Source organism: Emydura macquarii, unplaced genomic scaffold (assembly GCF_026122565.2).
Source record: "Emydura macquarii macquarii isolate MOO-44397 ecotype Brisbane River unplaced genomic scaffold, CSIRO-AGI_Emac_v2 contig_1390, whole genome shotgun sequence".
Taxonomy (NCBI): Eukaryota; Metazoa; Chordata; order Testudines; family Chelidae; genus Emydura; species Emydura macquarii.
The window spans coordinates 23,062,480-23,087,913 of NW_027131527.1; the positions used below are offsets into that span (position 1 = coordinate 23,062,480).

Genomic DNA, 25,434 nt, shown 5'->3' on the forward strand with positions numbered 1-25,434 from the left:
TTCGTGATATGTATACAACTTTTCTGCAGAGGCTATTTATATATAAATTGTATATATACAATCTATATAGGTAAAAAGTTTTAATGTAGTTCTTTATTATGAGAGAGACAAGGTGGGTAAAGCAATATCTTTTATTGGACCTTTTGAGCTACATAGAGTTCTTCATGTCTGAGAAAGGTACTCAGTGTCACAGCTAAATACCAGGTGGAACGGATTGTTTAGCATAAGGAGTTAACATGTTGTAAGAGACCATTCAAGGTGAAGTGGGCAGTTAATACATATGCAGTCTAGGAAAAAGGAGGGTTAGTGGGTTATAGGTTGTTAAGGCTCTTCTTTCAAAGGGGTTGTGCAGGCTTCCTTGACGATGACTGATATGTCAGGTATAGAGTGATTGTTTTGTAAAAATTATTTGCCCATGGGTGATGGTGTTTTTGTCTTAATTTTCTGTATGAGTTCATTTGAGAGCATAGTGATTGTCTCGTTTCACCCACATAGTTATCGAAGCATTTAGTGCACTGGTTGAGGTACTCCACATGTGACAGGCGTATGTGGTGTCAGTTGCTTACTTCACATGTAAGAGTTGATTCAAACATGTTAACTCGTTATGCTAAACAATCTGTTCCATCTTGTATTTAGCTGTGACACTGATTACCTTTCCCAGACTGAACAAGATCTCTGAGTAAGCTTGAAAGCGTGTCTTTCACCAGCAGAAGTTGGTCCAATAAAAGATACTACCATACCCACCTTGTATCTCTAATATCTTGGGACCAACACAGCTACAACAATAATAGTAAACAGTGGAAGATATCCTTTATTATTATTTAACATTTTATATTTTGTCAGCTCCTAGAGGCTAATGAGGTCAGGGCTCTGTTGTGGTAGGTTCTATATCAACATATAGTAAATAACAATTTCTTAAGTTTCTGATCTATGATGGTAATTCCTTCTGCCATTATGACTAGGTTTTTTTCTTTTTCTTTTTCTTTTTTTTTTTTTTAACTAACCTCCAATGAGAGATTTTGTCAAAGGTCTTTTGGAAATCCAAATAAAGTAGGCCAACTGTTTCTCCTTCATCCACTATTTTATATGACTGGTCAAAGAATTCTGATGGATTAGTGAGATACGATTTTTCTTTACAGAAGACATGCTGGTTAGACCATGTCATGTCATGATCTTCAAGGTATCTTGTTCTATTTTTAATTATTGTTAATTAGAATAAATTAAAATCAATTAAATTAGAATCAGAAATCAGATTTATTGGTCTATAATTTTCTGGGTCATCCCTAGTGCTTCTTAAAATATAAGTACAACATTTTCTAATCTTCAGTCAGCTGATACCTTATTTTTTTATACTAACTAAGCCACTTTATTAAATTCCTTCAGAACTCTTGGATGTACCGTCTGGATTAGTTGATTTATTGCTTTTTAATTTATCAACTAGTTTTAAAACCTCTTCTTTTTACACTCAATCTCTGTTACTGCCTCGTTATTGTCGTCAAAAAATATTAGGTTGGGGTAGCATCTCCTCAAAATTGATTGGAGACAATTGCAAGGAAATCATTTATGGATGATATAGCTGAGGTTAGTCCTGTTTTGAGCAGGGGATTGGACTAGATGACCTCCTGGGGTCCCTTCCAACTCTAATATTCTATGATTTAGCTTCCCAGCATTATCCTTCTCTTTCTCAATTGCTCCCTTTATATATCCCATGGTGGCTTAGCATACGATTGTTTGCCAGGATTCCTGCTTGTAATATACTTGCTTGTTTTTATACCTTTAGTTATTTGCTCTTGAAATTGCACCTTAAGGCTCTCAATTTTCTACATGCACATCATACACATACAACTAAATCCTGTGTGTTACTGAGGGCTAAATCAAGAATAACCTCTCCTGGTGGGTGCTCTCCTTTCAATTCCGTGAAACAGTTGTTCACGGTTTTGAAAAATTGCTTCTTTAAATCTTGTCTCCCTGTGACATTTGACTACTACTGTTATATTTGACTATATATGGATAGTTAAAATCCCCTTTATCGTTTTATTAAACTTTTCCTCTTTGATCTCCATCAACTTTATGCACTCAGTATCTTTTTTTCCTCCTCTGGAAGCTGTTAATATAACCTAATTAGCATATTTGTATTCTTATAATTGGGCATTTTTATCCCTACAGAGTCACCTCCGGTCATCACCAATTAGAATTTTTATCTCACTAGAGTGTATGAAATATTTTAGATTCAGCAGTACTGCTTCTCCACCTTCTTGACTTAATCTGTCCTTCCTGTATAGTTTGTAGCCAGGTTTTACAGTATCCCATTGACATTTGCCTTTTCATCATGTTTCAGTAATGCCTGTTATGTCAAGGTCTTTTCCCATTGCCTGACATTCTAGTTCATCTGTCTTTGCTTTTAAGCATCTCATTTGTGTATAAACATCTATAGTTTTTATTTTTGACCAAATGCCTATTTTTATTTAATTCTTTAGTGTGATGATTTGTTAATGTAACAGAAATTACCTCTGATCCTAACCTGTCCCTGCCCGATTTAACTGTAATTTCTAGTTCATCCTTTACTGCTAGATATAGGGATACCTTAGTGATACTGACATCCTTTATCTGACTTGAGTGCTCTTCAGCACCTTGGCTTTCCACTAAGCTCCCCCATGTTCCTATTTTCCTCTGTCCTATATCTCTGTACTTCACTAGTAACAACATGTATCATAATCACCAATTAACTCCTTCTTAGCACTAACTGGAAGCCTGTCTAGATGTCTGATACGATCCACCATCTTTGCACTTGATAAAGAAGTTAATGAGTGCTGCTTCTGGTCACTGCATACCCAGCTATCTATATTTATAATGATCAAATCCTCTACAACGTGTGCTTGTCCTCCAATTGCAAATCCATCCCCTGGAGCAACTGCTTCACTATGAGGGAAAATCAGTCTCTTCAGAGTTTGAACATGGGTCCCATCTAAGTTTCTCTCTATTGTGAGATTAGCTTCTTCAGCTGAGGTTCAGGGTAATCAGTTCAGAAGTGGGTCAGCTCTATGGTGTTCCCTATATGCAGACCCTGCATTTCTCTGCTGCTCCACTTCTGCATCTCTGGTCTGCAGATGTGCTTTACTTTGGCTGTGAGAGCCATGAGCTGCTTACATTAGGTGGCCACAAGCCAAGTAATTATTTGACACTTACTCTTTGCAATAAACTAGGTAGTACCGACCCTGATTATTCTGCTTCTGGTCTTCTACTTCCATAGTCAAACTGGGTTTTAACAGTGGGTACTAGTCTGAGCTAGGTGTAACTTTTTCTTCATGTAGAGAGTAAATTTTTGTTTTTGTTTTTTTAGTGATTTATCTAATTATTTGGTAAAAGACTTCTAAAATATTTTAGCCTACTAACCAGTGTTTCTTGCTACACCATTCTACCCAATGTCCATTTAGTTCAAACTCCCCTGTACTCACTTTGACATTTGCTTCTCTGCTTATTCTGGGCCTCTACTCTCTTTGAGTTTCCTGAGGGAAGAGGTGATCACTACAGCTTTTTGGCACACTTAAACTTAGCCTGGGAAAAACACTAGAAAATACGCTGTTGGGAACAATCCTGCAGTGGCATTGGGGTAGCCTAATGATCTTGTGTATATCTTGTACCATTAATTTCTAAAAATCTTAGAAAATAACTTTTTTGCTGAAAACTTCATGGTAAAGAGTTTTGAGAGGGTCTGTCTTAAATTTAAATCTCACTTACAAGGTTCTTTGAGTAACAGTACTAGACAGTGTTAGCAGATAATGTTCCTTTTATTTGTTAGCCAGCTGTAGTTAATGGTTTCCATATTTATAGTTGAAACCTTTATCTCAAATTAGAAGAAATACCTATTTCCTACTGAAAGATTATCCAACTGTAGCTTTGGGAAAAAGTAAATAACTGCTACAATAAAACACTTGAATGCTGGCTATTGGCAACAATGGAATGTCTTTAATAGAAGAGTCTGTGTTTTAAGATAGTGAGCTAGTTATAGTTTAGAAATTTGTTGTTGCACACTTAAATTTTGTAATTTGACTAAATAGGTGAAGAAAGGAAGAGTGGGATTAAAAACTTACTGCTTTAGCAGTGTGTTTTTAATTACACTGAAAAACATAATTTACTTAGCTTTGTGAAAACCGACCTATCACTTAATTTTTATTAAAAAAACAGAGGTAACTGTAATCTTGCATATATTCAATATTTGATTTTATAAGCTAGCTAGTGATGGGCACTAGCATATTAGAGGGCTGAGCTCTTACCCTGTAAATATGACCACACATACTTTTTTCCTACCACCAGCTGTCCTACTGAAGATAATGGTACTCATGATGGTGGTAAGCACAATGTGTGATACCATTTGCAAGATCTGACCTTTAAAGTAAACTGCTAATTCTGTTAAAGTAAAACATAACATAAAACAAAGAGAGCAGAGTTAAGTAGGCCTGGGTTCTTAATGGAACATTTATTTCTCCAGAAAATTTTAACTCTGGAAACTCCCGAATCTGTTACAGGTCGGTCTTCACTCTTTCCTTTTGAAGATGGCTTCCTAGACGACAGTCATGGTGATCAGTCTTTATCATCGGGTCTCAGCTCTCCAACTCGCTGTCAGAATGGTGAAAGAGTGGAACGCTATTCTAGAAAGGTGTTTGTTGGAGGTCTGCCTCCTGACATTGATGAAGGTACTGTGAATCAGTGATGTGTACAATTGGTGGGGTTGGGAGTTGGTTTTCTTTTATAAAAATCCTGACTTTTCCTGGCGATGTGGCTGGTAGTGTATTGTGATATTACAAACTGAACCTGAGTTTGGGAATCTGCTTGGAATTCTTGCAGATTGCTCTCTCTAGAGGAGTTATGGATTGATATGCCCTAGTAAGCATGTAACTCCACAGGAATGGCATGTGTGTCTATGTATATATAATGTCTATGTATGTAAAGTGAGGAAACTGATGGAAATACAGGCTTAAATGACTGGTGAAAGCCCTCAAAAGTCCTGGACTATTCCATGTCACAATCGGGGGGGAAGAAGGAAAGGAAATGACAGCCTATACTGTTAAATATGTCCCTCATTGTAATAAAAATGGGTTTTTATAAAAAAGTTAATAAAAAAACTCTCCACACCCAAATACTTGAGTATTTCTAACAGATGTTTACAGTGAATCAGTTGATAAACGTGTGACCTATTTAGTGTGGCTGCAAAAAGATATTTAGATTATTGACAACAATCAGTATTTTCTTCATTGTGTATCTGTTTTATTAATAAAAACCTATTTTCACTACAATCCATTGTGGATGTTCTTCAGTTCCCTCCTACCATATCAGTAATCCACATTTAACTAACAGTTTCCGCTAAGCAAATACAGGGAATTTAAGGATGCATCACAAGGGAAAGAAAGGCTTCTTTGAAGCCAACTTTGTAGTAAGTCTGTTGCCAAACCATTTAATACCTTAATAAAGAAATAATATTAAACATTGAGAAAACACTGCCCTTCAGACCTTCTCCTGATGGATGGGTTGCTAATATCTGTCTGGTTGTGATCATGTTCAAGCTTATGTTTATTGATGAGAAAAAACGAACCAATGAGACAAAATTTAGTTCTGGTGAATCAGGGCTGTTCACAGAATAAAGGAATTTAACCACACCTCCTCCTCTCCTGCTCTTGTATGCCCATTGGACTTATTTTGACCAAAACTTCAGTGTCCTGAGTTTCTGTTTAAGCAATTCAAACAGGAACGGAAGCCAGATCTTCAACCCTTGCAGTGAGTTACAGTTGATAAAGCTCAGTTGGAATGCATAGTACAGCAAATTTAACAAGATTTAATTGTTTTTTAAATAGACTTAGGCTTTTCCTTTCTTCCAGATCCATTTGTTTGTTTATTAAGGACTTATCTTGTGTAAAAATAATTGCAAAAACATTTCAGAAAAGTTACATTTCCATGCAAAATAAACTTAGCCTGTAAAAGTAGAATAGCCTTTTTTTTTTTTTTTTTTGGCTGGTTGGTTTGTGTTTTTGGAGTATGTGTGTCTGTATTTAAAACAGTGATTAAATAATATTGAAAATTAAATGTTTGGTGGGCTAATTAAGTATTTGTGGTTAAAAGTAGAAATAAGACTCAACCAGAATTCAGATCACTGTAGACCATATGTAGTTACTGATTCTGAGTAGCCCATAATTTGAAAAATCTCAAATCCAGATTTCTAAGTGTAGAATCCAGTGTAAGAGTTAAGATGGTTCAGATTCACTTAGTTTTGATGGGGTTTTTTTTGTTTTTGTTTTTAAATGTAGCAAATCTGTATTAGGGCTTCTGGTTTTGTAACCGTGCTGCACCTCTGCTTTTAGTCCATGTTGTGAAGCTGCATAATGAAAGGCAAAATTAGTAGTATTTAAGCAACAAAGCATAGTGAAGTAAAAAGTGTATTTATTTCAAAAAGTTTCATCTATTCATCATTTCACTTTTTCCTGCTTTCAATAGCTTCAGAAAACCCAGTCCCTAACATTTTCTTAAGCAAGAATGTTTGTTTTGACACTTTTAATCTTCAGATTTTCTTTCTAAGATTCCTTATTTGTTTTTGTAGATGAAATCACTGCCAGCTTTCGTAGGTTTGGACCTCTTGTGGTGGACTGGCCTCACAAAGCTGAAAGCAAGTCATATTTTCCACCTAAAGGTAATTAGCTTAAAATAAGTCTGCACAGGCTGTTCTGGAACAAGCAAACTTGTTCTGCTGCATGGTAATCCATTAAAACAACCGGCTTTGACTCTTTAAGATGGTTGCAGTCTTTTTCAATTAAGATTCTTCTGAAGATACACTGTGTACAGAGGGGGGAAATTGCAGTCCATGTAACCAAAGGTTTTTTCAACAATGACTCTACATAGTCCCATCTGAATTGGACTCTATGCTAGTAGAGGTTGTTCAGTTGAGTGAATCAGGAGTTTGGCTTTATTTAAGCTAGGTTTATTGTGCGGGAAGGGTTGCAAAATTTCTCCCATGAACTCAGAGCTCTGTCAGTAGTAGCAACAATAAGAACCTTAATATAAACAAGGCTTCAGTGGCCTTGAAGTTTTTGAAACAATGTCATTTAGACCAGTTGGGGGGGTGGGGAAGAAGAGATGGTTTGTGAGTTGCTTGGTTATACATTCCTCCTTTTATTGTTTATCCACAGCTCCTGCATTTTTGTAACTATTATATAGCATACCGTCTGTAGCCACAAGGGTGGGGTAGTACACATATTCTGAGATCCTCCCATTCTTCCTTGGCAACGAAAATTCACAGTTGTTCCTAAAGCCAGGGGCTGGTTTGGCAGCACATTGTCATATATTTGCTATTGGGCTAGCAATCCTACTATATTTTTATAGATACACTTTTATGTGCAAATAGCTACACTTATCCAAAAGTTTTTTAAACTGCTTGAGGTGCGGTAGTTTCTTTGTGACAAGTATTCTCCAGCAAATACCGTTTAGGACATTTCTATCTCAAAAGAAAATTGCTATCAGTGGTTTATTATAACATCTGCTCATGGGTAAATAAAATGAAGTGAACATATGTTTTTGAGTGTAGTTCCTAAAAGTTGCAGTTTACTAATGTAGTACCTTACACAGGTTTAGGTTCATTCTAGTCAGAGTATTCTAATCTTACCTTATCAAGAGGTAAAAATGAGTTCCTACATGAACTGATATCTCCTAGACCTCTATAGGTTTGTTTGTTTGCTGTCACTTTGTGAATAACTAATTTAATTACAGATTTGTTGCAAATTAACATGACGCTTTATTAGTTATGATCAGATTTATTCTGTATTCTGGGAGGCTAAACCAGTCTGTCAGACTTGTAAAAATGTTTTTGAGTAAGATCTATTTTAGCAGAAGACAAGGGAATGCAGCCTTACTTCTATTTCTGTCATGATTCTATTATGGGAAACCGCTTTCAAAGCCCCTGCCAGTTGCCCTAGAATGTCTGTCTGAAAGTGCTAAACAGTCAGTCCCAACTGTTCCTGATTATTTATAACTGGCTTCTTAGTTATCAACCAGGGCTTCAGCATCATACCTCCGCAGCATGCCTGTCTTTAGGATTCACTTGCAGTCATGCTAAGCCTGGTGATCAAGTATATTATATGTTCCTGTAAAAAGAAATAAGGTGGCTTAAAAAAATCACACTTTTCCAAAATCTGGCATGGAAGTCACAAAATTTGTGAAACACATTTTGCACAAGTTAAACACTCATCAACTGTAACACTCTTGACCCCCCTCTCCTTTTCTTTGTTATCTTCTCCCCAACCTCACGTGCTACCTCAGAGAGTTCTTTGAGTGGTAATAGCTAATTTAGACCCCATCATTTTGTATGTGTAGTTGGGATTATTTTTCTCAATGTGCATTACTTTGCACTTAACACTGAATTTCATCTGCCATTTTGTTACCCAGTCACCTGGTTTAATGATATCTCTTTATAACTCTTCACAGTCAACTTTGGATTTAATTATCTTCCGTAATTTTGCATGGTCTGCAAATTTTGCCACCTCACTGTTCACCACTTTTTCCAGATCATTTATGAGTATGTTGAGCAGCACAGGTCCCAATACAGATCCTTGGAGAACCCTGTTATTTACCTCTCTCCACTTGAAAACTGACCACTTTTTCCTACCCTTTGTTTCCTATTTTAACCAGTTACTGATCCATGAGAGGATCTTACTTTGTGTCCCATGACTGCCTACTTTCCTTAAGAGCCTTTGGTGAACGACTTTGTCAAAGGCTTCCTGAAATTCCAAATGCATGAAATGGATTGTACCATGCTTGTTGACACCCTCAAAGAATTCTAATAAATTAGTGAGGCATAAGTTCCCTTTACAAAAGCTTCTTCCTCAACATATTTTTTTTCCCTGTCTGTTAATTGTTCCTTAGTATAGTTTCAACTAATCTGCCTGGTATTGAAGTTAGCTTTACTGGCCTGTGATTGCCAGGATCGCCTCTGGAACCTTTTAAAAAAAATGGGTGTTACATTAGCTACCCTCCAGTCATCAAGTACAGAGGCTGATTTAAGCGATAGGTTACTCACCACAGTTAGTAGTGCTGCATTTTCATATCTTAGTTCCTTCACAACTCTTGGGTGAATACCATCTGGTCCTGCTGACTTATTACTGTTTAATGTATCAATTTGTTCCAAAACCTCTTCTACTGACACCTCAATCTGGGACAGTTCCTCAGATTTGTCACCTAAAAAGAATGGTTTGCATGTGAGAATCTCTCCCATATCCTCTGCGGTGGAGGCCAATGCAAAGAATTCATTTAGCTTCTCTGCAATGTCATATATGATGAATGACTTTCTGTGTAGCACCCTCAGTTATTGCAGTATCAGAAGTAAATGGAGCGAGTCTAACTAGTTTGAACCTGCAACAGAGTTCATGAATTTTTCGGAGTGATTCAATTGCTAGTCATGGGGCTTTGGATAGAATCTGGCTCTAGAGCCTAGGGTACTGTCAACATAGCCTTTAGCACTACAAAATGCTGTAATTGTCTGCATATATTTTAATGGGTTTTCTAAGCTGGTTACGCTGCAGAGATGAGTAAGTAGGCACCTGGTTTCTATTTTTAAAATGGTTTGGCTATCAATCAAAAGTTCACATTTACTGATATTTTAAAAATAAAACACAAAAAACTTGAGTAAAGACCAGCAATCCCTATAGTATGCATTTTGTCCTTGATAAATGCAGAATCTGGATTGCTGGGGGATGGAGGGTAGTGGTGATACACAGCTGTTTTGTCACTAAATGTGTAGATTATGCATTGAAGAAGAGAAGCTGTTAGCAGCAGCTGACAAAGTGTGTAAGAGGCTGCTATTTCTACTCCCTAACATATTTAAATTACTGCTTTTGCATGGCATTTTTCTGCTTTGTGTTGAAATGCTCAATGCTGTTTTTTATCAGTGCCTCCCATGAGGTGAATCAAATGCTTTGCTTCTGAATAAGGCCAAATCATTACTGCTGCTTAAAGATTCTTTAACTGACTTGCATACTTCATAACGTTATCCTACACAAATGCTTAAAGGCACTGGCAAAATTATAAATGCCATGTGCTAGTCTTGGGGAAGCAGATGCTCAGATTGTAGCACATTTACTTGATTTTTATTGCAGCATTTTGGGAATTTGGGAATTTTGGTTAAAGGTTTTCTTTTGAGTACCCATGAGATCTCAAGAAATAATGAGATAAGTTCTAAAGAAAAATACTGAATGCAGTAATACATAATTATGACTCAGTCACTTTAAACCTGGTAATCTATTTTATTCAGGCTAAAGTTGGACATTTCAATGAATATTTTAATTTAAATTTAATTTAAATTTTAATTTAAATATGATTTAACACTGGCCTGTAAATCTTGAATCTAATGTTTTTAACTTGAGCATTGCACCAAATACAGTAATTAATTTTTCTTATACATTATTTTGTATTAAGCAGATAGTCACTGTTTTTAAAATTGTTTTGCAATACTAGCTTGCAAGTTTGAAAAAAATATCTCCCTTCTTACTTGTTTCTTTGCGACAAGCATTTATTTTTCCAAAGATTAAAATGGGTTTGAAATTCATCTGGCTATTGGTGGCTGCTATGACACCTTCTAAAAAGGCACCCTGAGTGCTGCTCCCTTCACTGAATCTTGGCTAGCAAGAATAGGTAAGGGAGGAAGGATGGAAGACGGCCTCTGGCTTCTTCCATTCCCCACTTGCAAAGGGAGGAGATGGGGAAAGAGAGAATGGATTCCAGAGACTGAAAAAGACAGAGGTAGAATGTGGCGTGGATGGAGTTAGTGTAGATGTGATCGGAACTGGGGAAGCTTTTGAGTTCAGAGTGAAATTAGACACAAAGGCAAAAGAGATTAAGTGAATAGGGGAAAGGGACGAATGAGTGAGTTTGCCCCAGGTTCCTCCCCTCCCTGGCTACCTTCTGACACTTTTGTCCTGATCGCCTCTCCCATCAGTCACTTACCAGTGCTTCTGAGGGATTTGGGTGAAATAGACCATCTGCTTTCCTCCATTCCTGTCCCCACTGCTTAATGGGGGACATTGAGGAGAAAATCAGTAACCTATTTTCACCAGTAAGAAAATATCACACACTTAAAAACTACTTGCTTACAAAAATAGACATAAAAATAAAGAAGTGTCACAGCGCACTATTATTGAAAAATTGCTTACTTTCTCATTTTGTCTGTATGAAATTTTAGTTTGTACTGACTTTGCTAGTGCTTTTTATATAGCCTATTGTAAAAGTACGCAAATATCTAGATGAGTTTGATGTACCCCCTGGAATACCTCTGAGTATCCCCAGGGGGACGTGTACCCCTAGCTGAGGACCAGTTTTAGAAATTTAGGACAAATCTCATAAATTTTGACATTCTGCACCTGGAGTCCTAGGGTTGTCCGGCCATGCCTATTAACAAAGGCATTCTTGAGGCAGGTACCAAGTCACCCCTTAGAGATTTGGTACTTTGGGTACACCCAGATACCTGGGTCTTTGTTGTAATGGCAGCTCATGAAAAATCTAAGTTCTTGAGCTCCCTAGATCTACATTCAGGGATAAGGAGCCTGAGAAGATGGATCTTCTGGAATGAAAAGTTTACTCATCTGTTAGTTTGTAGAGTTGTATAGCCAATTATCAAGCCTTATTGGCTAAATATAATTTTCCATGTCCTCAGGACATTTTAGCAGATCACCTAAGCAAAAAGAGCTCCATCACTCATTGTTGTGAGTTGAAAGACTCACATCTTTGGTTTTGTTTTCCTAAAATGAGGAGTTCTCTCAGCATATCTGTTTGCTATCAACATGAACCCAAAGTGTCCAGCATTCTGCTTCAAAGGAGGAGTGAGCCCATGATCTCTGGTGGATGCATTTCTAAGGCTATGTCTATACTGACGGCGGCAAATTCGCCGCTGCCAGATCATTCTTTCTGGATCGATTGAGCGGTCAGTGTAGAACCGCTCAATCGATCAGGAAGTCAACTGAGTAAATCCACCCCCTCAAGTAGCGTAGCGCTGTGTCAACAGGAATGCTGTTCCTGTTGGCACAGCGCACTGTAGACAGTGCACAGAAGGGAAGCAGAGCTGTCGACGGGAATTATGCAAGCTACTCCGCGTAGTTTGCGTAACTCTCATCGACTGCCGCCGAATCACCTGGTAAGTGTAGACCAGGGCTAATTCAATGGGAAAACAACCTCTATTTTTATCCCTTTCCCTCTGTTCTGTTAATCCCCAGAGTTCTAAAAAAAGATAAATCGGGACAAATCTCATGTGATATTGATAGCTTCAGCCTGGGTTCAACAGTTCTGGTACTCTGACCTGACGTATTTATCAATCAGTCTACCTCTTCTATTTCTGAACCTACCAGACATAATTTTGCAGACTCTGCTGCACTCAGGTCTGGAGTCCTTGTACTTGACAGCAAGAAGAGTAGCTGGCTGAATTCCCTAGATAGAAGCTATTCAGAAGCTGAACAAGTGGTTTGATATTGAACAGAAAGGCTTTTATGAGAAGGACATATCAAGCAAAATAGAAACCATTCCTCTCTGTTGTCTATTCAGAATCATATTCAACCCTTGGACTCTATTTCAGCTATCTTTAACTACTTATTTTTAAAACATCTGGGCCTTTCTGTTAGCTCTGTTAGGGTCCATCTGGCTGTTATATCTGCATATTATCTGCCTGCTGAAGGTCTTTTGATTTCCCCTCACCCCACTTTGTGGTTTCTAGGTTTCTAAACAGCCTAATTCATGTTTTTCCACTGAGTAATCTGGCTGCTGCACACCCTTCATTTGAATGAAGTCTGAGGAGATATCCAGAAGCACCTTTATCTTCTGTCTAACTGGGAGAATTTCAGGAGTTAACTTACAAGGCTTTGTGTATTCAGGCTAACGTCTAGTAAAATGACTGAAGAGATGGTGGTAAACATAACATTTTAAAACTGAGGTTAAAAACGTTCTTTGGCATTCTCTCACTTTTATCTAGGTGTAATAATAGACAACTGGAAGGCATTCAGAACTGAACTTGATCAAAACATTTAGTAAGAGTGCAAAGATTTATTTAATCAGGTGATCTCTCAGATACAAATGGACTGAAATAGAAATGTGTACTTGAAAGGTATCCACTTGGAAACCAATATCTCTCTTGTCAAATTGAACCACATTGTGGTGTAATCCTTGGAATATTGCTTTGTTTGGTGTTTATAGGAATGAGCTCACAATTCCATATAATAGTTTTTTCCAGAAGTGATGTTACACTGTTAGAAAAACTGAGTTGGAGAAATACTTCTTTGTATAGAACCACATATATGGCTGTACTATCACCTACTTGTAAAACATTTCTATTTTTCCAAGATTACCCTCGATTTACTGAGTGTTCAAAGGTATTAGTGGCTTTCTTCATCTTTTCTAGTCAGAGTTTTTAATATTTAAATGTGAGTATCTTTTCCTTGTAGAAATGAAAACAAATATTTAATTGGACATTACGTGTTTAAGGGCCAACGTTAGCAAAACTAATAAAAGACCAATTTATCAGCATTGTCAAACACCAGATGCCAATTCAACAGGAGTCAATCCAAGCAATTGTAGACTCTCAAACTATTTCTCTTGTGAGAAAGTAAAGTAAACCACTGAAAACTTATTTTGGAAAGACCTATGTGATGATCTAGGCATTGCAGAATAATATTGTCAATGCTATCATAGATTGCATTAGGATGTGTAGTACACAACCTCCTTTTCTTCATTTTTACCATTTTCAAGTCTACTTGGGGGATTACTTGGGCTTGAGGGGGAAGGTGGTGTCTATGGCTGGCTGGAGCTTTGAAGAATGTGGGTATAAAGAAGAGGCCAGTAAAGCAACTTTGGGTGTGGGGGAAGCGAGGAGAAAAACGCTTGTCTGTCAGAGCTCAGAGGTTTTTTTTCTGCACTCCTTAGCAGGTCTGCAGCTATGGAGACTCCAGCTAGATTGGGACTGAGGAGACAGCCATTAAAACCAAAAGTTGGTTGGTATTATAGCATAGAAAGCAGTTGGATGCCATGTAATTTAAAACAAAATTATCGAAAGAAGACAATTATCAAAATTGATAATTGGAAGAAACAACAGTTGAATGGCATTATTAACTAAATCAAAAGATGAAATTATTGATTGATTATTAATGAAACTATATTTGGGGTAATTCATGTAAAATTTACCAAGCATCTTTTTTCCTAAACCCTCAGAGATACCCCAAAATAAACAACTGAACTTGAATTTGAAATAAATAAAATGTTCTATTTAAGTAATTTAAAATGATAAAATAAACAATTAAAACAAAGATTATGCAAATGAGTTGCACCAAATAAAAAAAGATAAATAAAACAGTGGTACAATGTAGCAATCTTTTAAAGCAACATCTTAACTAAACATGAAATTCTACAGTAAAAAGTAAATTAAAACAAGGATGGTTAGCTATACTGAATTTACTAGTAGTATAAACTTGAGTAGAAAATTCAAAAGTTCTGAGTATCAACCACAATGATATTTACTTAATTACTAACAGCATCAATAGGTTGTTTACCTAATTAAGATGAACTAATAGCTAAGCATTAACATAATTCAACCATTAAACTTAAAGGAATAGTATCATATAACCAAGTATAAACTTATCAAACTAACTAGATTACAACTATAATACAACTTGATTCCAAAACTTTTAAATTAGAAAACAAATTTGGATGAAACAAAATAGGTTGGACAGGACAATATAGTTGAAAGTAGCATCAACTTAAACAAAAACAAGCAAAACCATTACTACTGTCTTAAGAAAACAGTGTTCTGAGCATGATTCTTATAGCAAATTCAGTTATATGATCACTACAGCTCGAAATTAAGCAGTATTGAGACACATGTCCTTATCTGAAGCGTTACTATGACAACATAGAAGGCAAAGATACAATAAGCACATACACTGTGACTGTTACCATAAGGCTGCAGAGTGAATAAACTAGCTTTGGCTTTGGTGGCATTAATAGACTTAAAGCTTGGAAATGGTGAGAGATAGTAACAGAGTCTAAGCAAGTAATGTGTAAGGTTGTATGTTGAATTCTAGGCAAGGTGAACAATTTAGAAAAGTTGAAGGAGCTGCTTCTGTCATTCAATTAATGTGCATGAGAGACTTTTAGATACAGATGGTCACAGACCAAGCACACGTACATATTTAGTATAAACACTAGCAAAACTGATATACAGAAAAGTAATTAAAGCTCATGGTCCTCTTAATATTTGAAATAACAAGGCAAACCAGTAACAATTTAAATTACCACATACAAAAAATGGAAATGAGACTAGTTTGAAATTTAACACATTAGATAACTCTGTAGTTAGTAACACACAACACAATTAGTCAGTGTAAAATATTCTAAAATTGATAACACACAAAGAAAGATTGAAGTGAGATTTGAAGTTAGAAGATAACTTTTATTGCTCTCACTCACTAATATTACAAGGAAGAGAGATCTGAGGATCCTTTTCTGATTAGCAGGTAACTCACTCAGACATGCAAAGACAGCACAGATGCAAAGGGATGAGCAATCAGAACAGTAATGAAATTGCTAGTTCTCGTTTAAAGTTAGAAATTGTGTTAAAACAAAACAAAATTTAACCAACATACAATGAATTTTCACAGACATCTAACATACAGTACAGTTCCAGATTTTTTAACATATATAGTAAGACAGTTACAAGTTCAACGTTTATTCTTTAAGCAACAATAAAATAGCTTTAATAATTTGGTATCTGTCAGATCAGCCTTCACATCCAAAAATGCAATTATTTTTTCCTCAGTTAGCCTTCTCTAGTTAAAGAATAGACTGTTGAATTTAGGCATATGTACTTAGTTACGAGATGTTTAAATTTAAATCCTGTAACTCAGTTCAATTATGATTCTTGGGAGAAGATTTCAAATCTTAAGGCAACTCTAAGGTTTTATTTCTTTCCTACTTCTAGTATAATCTTTGTTGGTATTTATTTGGAGACCGGATGTCTTAATAGTATCTGTAGACATTAAGTACATTTATTTGGAATTTCAGTTCAAAGATGCGGAATAATGAACTGGATTTATGGACCAAGAATATAAACTGCAAAGGAGTTAAAGTTTAAAGAAAGGCTGTATATTTTCTCTCCAAGGCCAAATTCTGGTACTTTTCAAAGCACAGAAATTCTCTATGGAATCTTAGCATACTGACTTTTAAATCTTCCTATGCTTTAGAGCAAAGTGGGATTTATCTCACTCTTCCTTTTGTTGTATGGGGAATTTCTAGTGTGGTGATTTTTTTTGGGGGGGGAGGGGGCGAGAAGGTATCTTTTAATCTTCAGGAAATTGCTTTCTTTCCTAAGGTTGCTTATATTTGGGACTTCTAAGGTTTCAAAACTCAGGTTCCATAAAAGACTTTTAACTAAAAGAAACTCTTGGGAGAGCGAAGTTACTGAACACTGCTTACGTGAATAGGAGGGCTCTGGACTCCTGAGCGTTTGGGGCTTTAGGTTCTGCAATGAAGAACGGATCTCTCAGGAGAGAACTGGATCTCTTAGAGGAGAGAGAACAGTGAATTGGAAACAATTATCTAATTGTTATAGTTACTCTTCCATTCAGTTGAGTTGAGGGACTTGATCTACCGAAAAGTACATATTTGGTGATTTTCCATTGGCCTGTTTAAATTTTGGGGAAGTATTTTCTTTTACTGCAGGTGATTATTCAGTAACTGGACAACTTAAATATCATGGCAAGTTTCCCACCCATCCAGTAGGTGGCTTCGAGCTTCAAAAAAGTCCATCTTTCCAAGGGTTTCCAAGTCTTTTCTTGGAAATCCTTAATTTCTTCTTTAGCACTGTTAATTAAAACATACACTAGAAGAATTGTTTAAAAAGTCTCTTAGCTCAACTTTCTGTGAATTCTTAAGTCATTTAACAGGATGAAGGTTTCTCGTATTTGTTGTAATTTGGTGATTATCTTCTGGAAGCTTTAGTCTTTTTTCTTAAATTCTCCTCAAATTAAAGTTAAGTGTATCTCATCTTTCTCTTAAGGATAGGAAGTTTTCCTCAATTTGATTTTAATTTTAAACAATGTCTAGGTTTATTATAAAATCAATATCTTAACTCCAAATAGTTAGAATATCCTAGCTTATTTTAAGCATTGTCCCACATACTTTAAAACATTAGCAATACAAGAGTTTTGTATCTTCTTAATAATGTCTTTCATAACTTTGCAATTGCTACACTTGACCTTTATACAAAATTTCTAGATCTACTAATATATGAGCACTATGATTTTATATCCCTGTTTTGTTAGTAAAAATTCTTTTCATATAAATGTATATGCATTTATCCAATATACATCTCCACAGAGACCTACTTTATTACCAAAAAGCCTTTGTTTGAACACAGTGAGTTTTTAACAGAATTGTCATAAAATGTGATCTGGTTATAGTATTTTATTGTTCCCCGGGTGGATAAAACATTGGTTGTTTACTTCTCTTCATTTTTTGAATTAGGGAATGTTGTGAGATTACTTATTAAGTAATTAATTCCTTTGCACATTGCTAACAGGTGCATTAAAGATTGTAATGGAATCATAATGTCTAGTTTGCTCAAAAATAAGTTTTCCCAAAACAATCTGGAGACGTTTATTTCGGAGACATGCAAGTTTATAGTCTCACTTTACTGGTTAAGCTTTACTTTTATAGCTTCTTTACGTGGGATATTGATTCTTTCAGCAAGGAGGTATACCTGCATGGACAGAGAGTATCTTGTAGCATCATTTGTGTAGGTTTCTGTGTCACTTATTAGGAAATTAATTGAAACATCAATTTTGATATTAAGTATATTTTGAGAATTTTTGGCGTATTGCATCTTTATTTCTGACTTTATTAGTTATTTTAGTTTAATACAGCCTTATTCAAAGTGTTAAATAGAAATCTAAACAAAGAACGGTGGGAGAAGGACAGGCCCCTTTTTTAGAGTCTGGAATGTGTTGGAAACCTTCAGAGGTCTTTGTTTATTTCTTCCCTTACAACTATGTATTTCTTTAAAATTAACAAGATAACATTCATAGAGTTAGAAAGGTCTTTTAGCTCAGTATGAAGAAAAAGGAATAATAAAACTGTCTCAGGGGTCAATTGTAGATAACTTGGCCTAAAATCAGGCCTTTGTTAGGTTTTTATGCAAAAAAACATGATTCAAATGTGAGCTATTTCATTATCACTACCTCATGTTTTCTAAGCAAAAGAATATCAAAATTGCATATTCAGGCATGAAGATAAGGCCCTTTGGGCACTACACTCTGGAAATGTTTGTGCTCTGTACATGAACATAATTCTCTCAGTAGTTCATGTGACAAAACTTTAACCATAGGACATGCAAGGTTGTAGAAAAAAAAAGTATGATCTTGTTTTGTATTTGAGTAACAGTATGTGCTCATATAACTGAAAGAACATATTGTAATGCTCATACACAAGAGGTCAGAGGTAAGGCTGCATATGTAAATTTAATTTTGGAATTTCCTGATTTTTGGATGCTTTACATTGAGAATCTAAAGGTGGCAGTCTTTTGTATGGGATTAACTAAATATTTGTATTTGAAGATTACTTCCTGTTTTTTCAAAATCTATGAAGCAGATTCAGTAATAGCAAAACAAAGTGGTATTTAAGATAGCAATTTGCCCAGTTAAAATGTTAGACAGAACTTACAATAGGCATACTAGACTTTCCTACAACATATAACTGAAGTTCTTTTCAAAGTAATTGTGATGATGTCCACGCCATTAAAGTGTCATTATTTATAGTTAGAAGGAATTTGCAATGCTTCAAAGGGTGATGGTTCTGTACTGTAGGGAAGTTAGTAACTTTTTAAAGCCATAAGTGATAATAGATAGGAATCTTTCCTACTTGATTTGCATAATTTAGTTCAGATTATTTCAAAACAGATTTGCACTAAAATTCTGCAGTATTGCATATGGTTGACAGTTGTGCTAACCAGGGCTGTCAGGTTATCATCCATTTAAGAAAAGCCTTAGACTTTTGATTTGGACTGTGCCTGTTACTAGTGCTAAAAAAAATCAAACTGAAAATAGGCCTGTGATTGATTAATTAAATGATCCAATAGTAATCAATATTGGCAGTCATCTTCATCTCAGGGATTTATTTATTTATTAAGTTATTTTCCTGACAAAAACATGAAACATAGCTGTTCTTAAAATCTTGTTTTATTTCAGTACTGTGTATCTGTGTTAAAGAATGTACTGGATTATGTTAGAAAACATTAAGAATATTATATATTTATTCTCTGGAAACTCCCTGATTTTTGAGTGCTAAATATGATGCTATGTACTTCTGAAAAAGAAGCCAGTGTGTCTTTTTAAAAAAAAAAAGGGGGGGAGGAGGGGGGGCAGGTGGCTATTCAGGTCTCTGTTGCATGTTTGTGGCTAATGTTGACTTTCATGCCAGTTAAATAGTTCAAGATTTTGACGTTTGTGGGTTATTCATGTCAGCAAAAGAATAGAAGTGTTTTTGGAGTTACTTCTGTGTGTTTTAAGACCTAAAGACTCCTGACGTTGTATTTGGGGAGGAGCAGGAATCATACATTGTCATCTTTTATTAATCAAAGATGAGTCTGTTATTCATCAGTTAGCAAAATGAGGAAATGGTTTTTTAAGGTCAATTGTATCTAGATTTTTCTGTACCCTGTGACTACTTTTCCCCTTATTTCAAGAAATGAAGACATTATTTAGACTAAAGTTTAAGATTTAACGCAATACAAGTATGTAGAGAGCATCTGAGGATTTATTTTCTGAGGTTTCAAACTAACACTGAGCCCAGTGCTTCAGTTGGAGATATATCTCTCTTCTACTCACTTTTCTCACAATTACTGTTTGAAAAAGGAAAATAGATTTGCACATACAATCTCTTCTTTCAAGTTCAAGTGTTGATTGATTTATATATTACATATAGTCTTGCTTCCTGGTACATTTATAATCTATATGGGAAGGAAGTAGTCTCTAGGCTCATGATTAATAAAGTTTGGGGATAAAATTTCTCATTTTGAATTAAGTCTTTAGAATGAGTTACATTAAAGTAATTTAATCGATAGTTTAGGGGCAAGTTTGCTTAAGAAACCGTTAGCTTCTGCCTTAAGCAGACTGGAAAATGTATGTTCCTCCCTGCCAGTGATCACTTCTATAACATAGATGAACAAATATTTGCTACCCAAATATGTAATACTGTCTGTTTTGTAGAGCTGTCTATAGTCTTTATTCTTTGTGGGTTTTTGTTGTTGGTCAGTATGCAACTGAAGTAGTCAAATAATTTTGTTCACTAGCTGTATACCATGTACCAAGGAGTGGGTTTATATTGATATGTACAAAAAATCTTGGCATAGAAACGGATTGCAGTTTGGAAAGCAGAATAGAAAGCAATATTAGATAGGTGTGTGAACTGAATTTTAAGGAATCAATCAGTGTAATGATACTGTACGCATTACACAATGCTCTGTAAGTGGACAAAAATCATAGATGTCTGAGGCTAAACTACTTTTTTGTTTAAAACAAATATTAAGAATTGAAGCATATGGGTGATATTTGTTATTCACCTTATAAAGATAAGTAAAAATACAAGATAGAACATTGTTTAAATATATAAACAAAGATGTTCAAAGTGATGCAGTGTAAATTGTCATGTTACCATATTTTTTCCTTCAAACCCTTAAAGGGAAACACTAAATACATAAACACACGGACTCAAATCTGTTGTATAACTCCAGATACTAACTACTTTCAAAGCAGCATGGCAGTGCTGAGGTATTTATGGCATGATATTTATGAGAGTGGGAAACTGAAAAAGGAATTACTGCTCTTCAGGATAATAAATCCTGAAGATAAAATAGTGTCTAATCACCTCCATGTAGTCTGGAAAGTAGGGTGTTACAAAGATAAATTTAGAACTGGCTTGCTCCTTTATCTATTTTAAATTAAGCAGAGCATGAACAGTTAGTATGTGATGATGCTAGATGTTAAACTATACCACTAATTTAAAATCTTAATTCCTTAACTGTGTCTTTGGAAAATTTATTCAAGTGACTTTCAGAACAAAATCTTTCAACCCAAACAAACAAAGAGCTTATTTCACAATTCATATCTTGCTTTTTTCTTTGATTATTACTATTGATACTATGTTTTCTGATAACCAGCAAACATGTTTGGTTTGTAATGCAGGAAAATATTTTTCAAATATTTGCTACTTAGTGTGTTGGCACATGCTGAGTCCAGCTTTCTACTACCTTTATCATGTTAATGATATAGCAAGGGATGCAGAAAGCCTAGGATTTCACAGGAGAGGGAAACAGCTGACATTAAGGCACACTACTGTTTATTTTTATCTTCAGTAAAGGTCAGTCAAGCCCTTCTTAATAGAGGTCTACCAAAAGCAAACTTTGGCATTCCTTTAGTACATGCATCTATGTTGCCAGGATAGAATTGTATAACCCATTTTAAAATAATGGGATTTAAGCATGTTGAGAGAAGAATGGATTGGAACTTCCAGCCACTACTGAAGAGCAGCAAAGATCTATAGACTACAAAAAGTTTGTAATGTAATTGAGGTCCACAGCTATATAAGAGTGGGGAGATAGGATATTAGGAAGTGTTTGGGCGTTGCTAAGGAGTTTGGAGGATTAGTTAGGGATATTTATTGCTAGGAAATAACCAGTCCATGGATGTTTTCTCACCACTGCTTCCTGACCAGTAGAAGCAGTAAGTGCTCCAGACAGCTGATTGTCATAATTTATCTTTGGATTAGGCCTTACATCTTATTTTAAGATTGAACAGATTGCTGAAATCAGATCATCTTGGCTGCCCATCCAGCTTTTCTTCAGAAACCTGTGACTCTTTTCCATAACAGCTGCAAACTTGATTATCGTGAAATACATCTTTTTACCTTTTAAAATATGAGCCTTCAAATCAATCTGTGAATTTGCTGGGCTCTGGAATAAAACTGGTTTTCTGAATCATAATCTTGTGTGGTCCATGGTGCAAAGAACTACAAGTCATAACTGGTGCATAATCATGCAACATTTCTTATGAAGCATTGAAGTCTACTTTTAAATAGATGGGGGAACATTGCAGAGGAAGGGGCATTACAATGGGGTGATGGACCATAACTCCAAAACCACAGTATATTAAACTTTCCTGTGGGGCACTTAGGGTATATGCCATGCTAATTGTCAATGTTTGAGACCTAAGCAAAGTTTCAGTCCAAAATCTATTATAAACCCTTATACGCAGGGTATTATAAAGGAATTGCTGACAAAACATTCATCGCAATAACACAAATGGTGCTATTCTTACAGTAACATAGTAGCAGCATAGTATTTATGGTATACATTATTTATACAATGATGGCTGCAAAGTAGTTCGTTTCCTTCCCTTAAAAGTAGAAATCTTGGTTGTGTTAGGAAATTTGATAAACGTTTTCAAAATTTGAACCTGTGAATTATAATCTCCCAAAAAATGCTCAGCATTCCCAAAATGCCTCATGATTTTTTCTTTTAAAGAAAAAAAAATATCTTATGGATCTACAGAGAGTGAATTAGAGATTGAGACATCTTCTGCCACTAGAGAAAAAGATTCAGCTTGAGAATCCTAGTGTACTTAACAAAGACAAAGAAACAGACTTGAGTAGCTAGAAAGGAAAAGCAATCCACATGTGGCAGAAAATCCAAAACAGTTATTTTTTTTGTTTCTGATGCAGTGAAGTTCCAGTTAAAGTGACCATAGGTTTGATAAGAAACTAGTGCTGAAACTGTCAGCAACAGAACACATTTTTGTTGACTGAGAGTGCTGACAGCATAATAGACTTCTATGGAGATGATTATAATACACAGTGACTATGACTTTGGGAAACGTTATTTTTCAATTTGGCTAAACTGGAGAATGCTAAAATCTCCATTGATCCCAAAGTTCTGAAACAGATAAGATTAGTGGAAAATGCTCACATGCCAAATCTGTACGGTGAATGTTGCAAATGAAATTTTCAGATAACTCTCTAGCTAATCGTATGTCATCTGATCATTCTACTGCTTGATGCTTTTTCTCGAGCCAAAAACTAAATAATGACACTTTTGTCATCAGTGGGAAAGATTAAATTAAAGCATACATTCTTGTTCTGTATTTTTTCAAGACCTAACTGATTTAGTCTGCATAGTGCTGCTGATATGGGATTATGCTAACTAGAGTGAATAAAAGGGATGCTATCAAACTGAAAATCACATTTCTATCAAAAAATGTTCTACCCACTATTGTAACAAATAACCCCCAAAACTAATCTCTCCCAATTTTGGTAAAGAAGAAAATATTTTTCTTTTTTAGTTTTACTTCCTTTGTGCATTTAATAGTACCGTGTGTAATTGTTATCTGTTTTGTTGGTGCAGTCTGTGATTTCCCAGGTTTTGCAAAATGGTATTTTATCAGTAACTTGAGCAACAGAGTTGAAGCTGAATAGGTAGCAAGCAGCAGGCTTTTTGGGAGATTCTGATTCACAAGTTCTACTTTTAAAACTTTGACTTACCAAATACTCTAACATACCAGGGTTTCCACTTTATCAGGGGAAGAATCATAGAATATTAGAGTTGGAAGAGACCTCAGGAGGTCATCTAGTCAACCCCCTACTCAAAGCAGGACTAACCTCAGCTATGTAAATTTATATAGATAATGTAGTAACTCCCATGTGCCCCTGCCATAATTCAGATAGAAATGTGAACTACTTTGCAGGCTTCATTATTGCCTAAGTAACTTAGAGTAATAAAAATATGGTGCTATTACATTGTATGCTGCTAATATTTGTGTGTGCACAGAGAGAAAGAAGAGGAAAGCAGTAGGGATGTCTGATTTTGCTTTTGGGTCCATATAAAAGACCTTTCTAAATATAAACAGGTTAATAGAAAAATTAACATTTTTAAAAGGGTTTTACTGTATTGTTGCCCATTTGGCTGAGCAATGGCTGAAAATCCGTGTCTGTGAGGTAGCTTTTGTTTGGATTAGAAATCAGTAATATAGAGTCAGGATATTGTTTTAGGCCTTGTCTTTATACTAGGATCTTAACTGAAGCTGGCTAACTTGAGTTAAGAGCACAACTTTTTTTGTAGTGAAGACATGGCCTTAGTGTAAACCATTCATTTACAGAATTTACACAAATCCTGTTTTTCAGCAGTAGGAATAAAATGTGCACAGGCAGCACTTTTTACAGAAGTCTGAGGCCACACATCTGTGCCCTATCCTAAAATGATTCCCTACCTTTTGTTTCCCTCCAAGGACTTTCTCAGACTGATAGCAAAATGCAGACTCTACCTGAACAAGTTTTGTCCCAGTCCCAGAATCTGAAACATAGGAAACTCCATTATCTGAAAACCCCCCTTTGCACTGCATGATCTTGCCAGGCAGCTCCAGGCATCAGCCCCCTCCTTTGTCTAAAGCTGTTTTTATTATACAAAGGAGCTTCACTTGAGTGCTTAATATACCCATTGATTTTAATGAGATCTGCGATTTTCTTTGCCCTTAAAAAGGCATACTATTTAAATGGTTATCAGAAAATAATTACAGACTTTCTTGTTAATTAAAAATATTCAAGTGCCTTTCAGTTGAAAGAGAAACTGAGAACTTTTGCTCTTGTCTTGCCCCAGATTTTCTTCCTCCAAAACATGTATTGGATGTTAATAAATTTTTAAGATTGTGCTTGCAGCATGTTTGAAATGGCAGTTGAAATCAAGTAGAAGCTAACAGTTTATATATATCTAGAAGCTTTCTACATCAGCATTGATTCGAGCAGGACTAGAAATTCACTTCTCAAGCAAAGAATGGAAAAATACATCTATGTTTTTAACTGAAAACTGATCTATTTTCAGCATCCTGTTCAGAGTTAAAAAGGCCTCATGCACACAAAAACCATAGGAATAGGTTATCTGTTTCTGCTTGGAGAAATTTCCGCATATATTGCCTCTTAATACTAAAACTGACATTCAACTCTGTGTACCTCAAAAGCTTGTTTCTCATCAACACAAGTTGGTCCAATAAAAGATATTACATCACCCCCTTTATCTCTCTCAGATTCAGTGTACTGCTTATTACTTACCTGATACTTATTTCAGGTTTAATTTTCTGTACTGTAGTTGTCATGAAACAACATATACTGCCTCAGAAAATTCCACAAATACAACTCTCTTGCTTGCATAGTCAAAAGCTCATCTATGTAAATCGCATAATTATTGGTTCATGTGACTAGTATTATAATTATGTTAAAGTAAGACATTGCCGATACTACAAATGCTTTGCTGGTATAGCTATACGGGCTGAGCCCCAGTGCAGAGGTAGCTTATGCTGACAGAGGGAGTTTTTCTGTTGGTATAATAAA

The 25,434-nt window shown here is 35.6% G+C and overlaps 1 protein-coding gene across 3 annotated transcripts in view; it reads left to right on the forward strand.

The window, feature by feature from the left end:
• Window positions 1-25,434, forward strand: part of CPEB3 (cytoplasmic polyadenylation element binding protein 3) — a 166,498-nt gene that overhangs the window by 105,014 nt on the left and 36,050 nt on the right. For all 3 annotated transcript variants that reach the window (XM_067552878.1, XM_067552879.1, XM_067552881.1), the window contains exons 6-7: window positions 4,527-4,694; window positions 6,590-6,679. In XM_067552878.1, coding sequence (XP_067408979.1) covers window positions 4,527-4,694; window positions 6,590-6,679 — 258 coding nt within the window. The remainder of the gene's footprint in view (window positions 1-4,526; window positions 4,695-6,589; window positions 6,680-25,434) is intronic.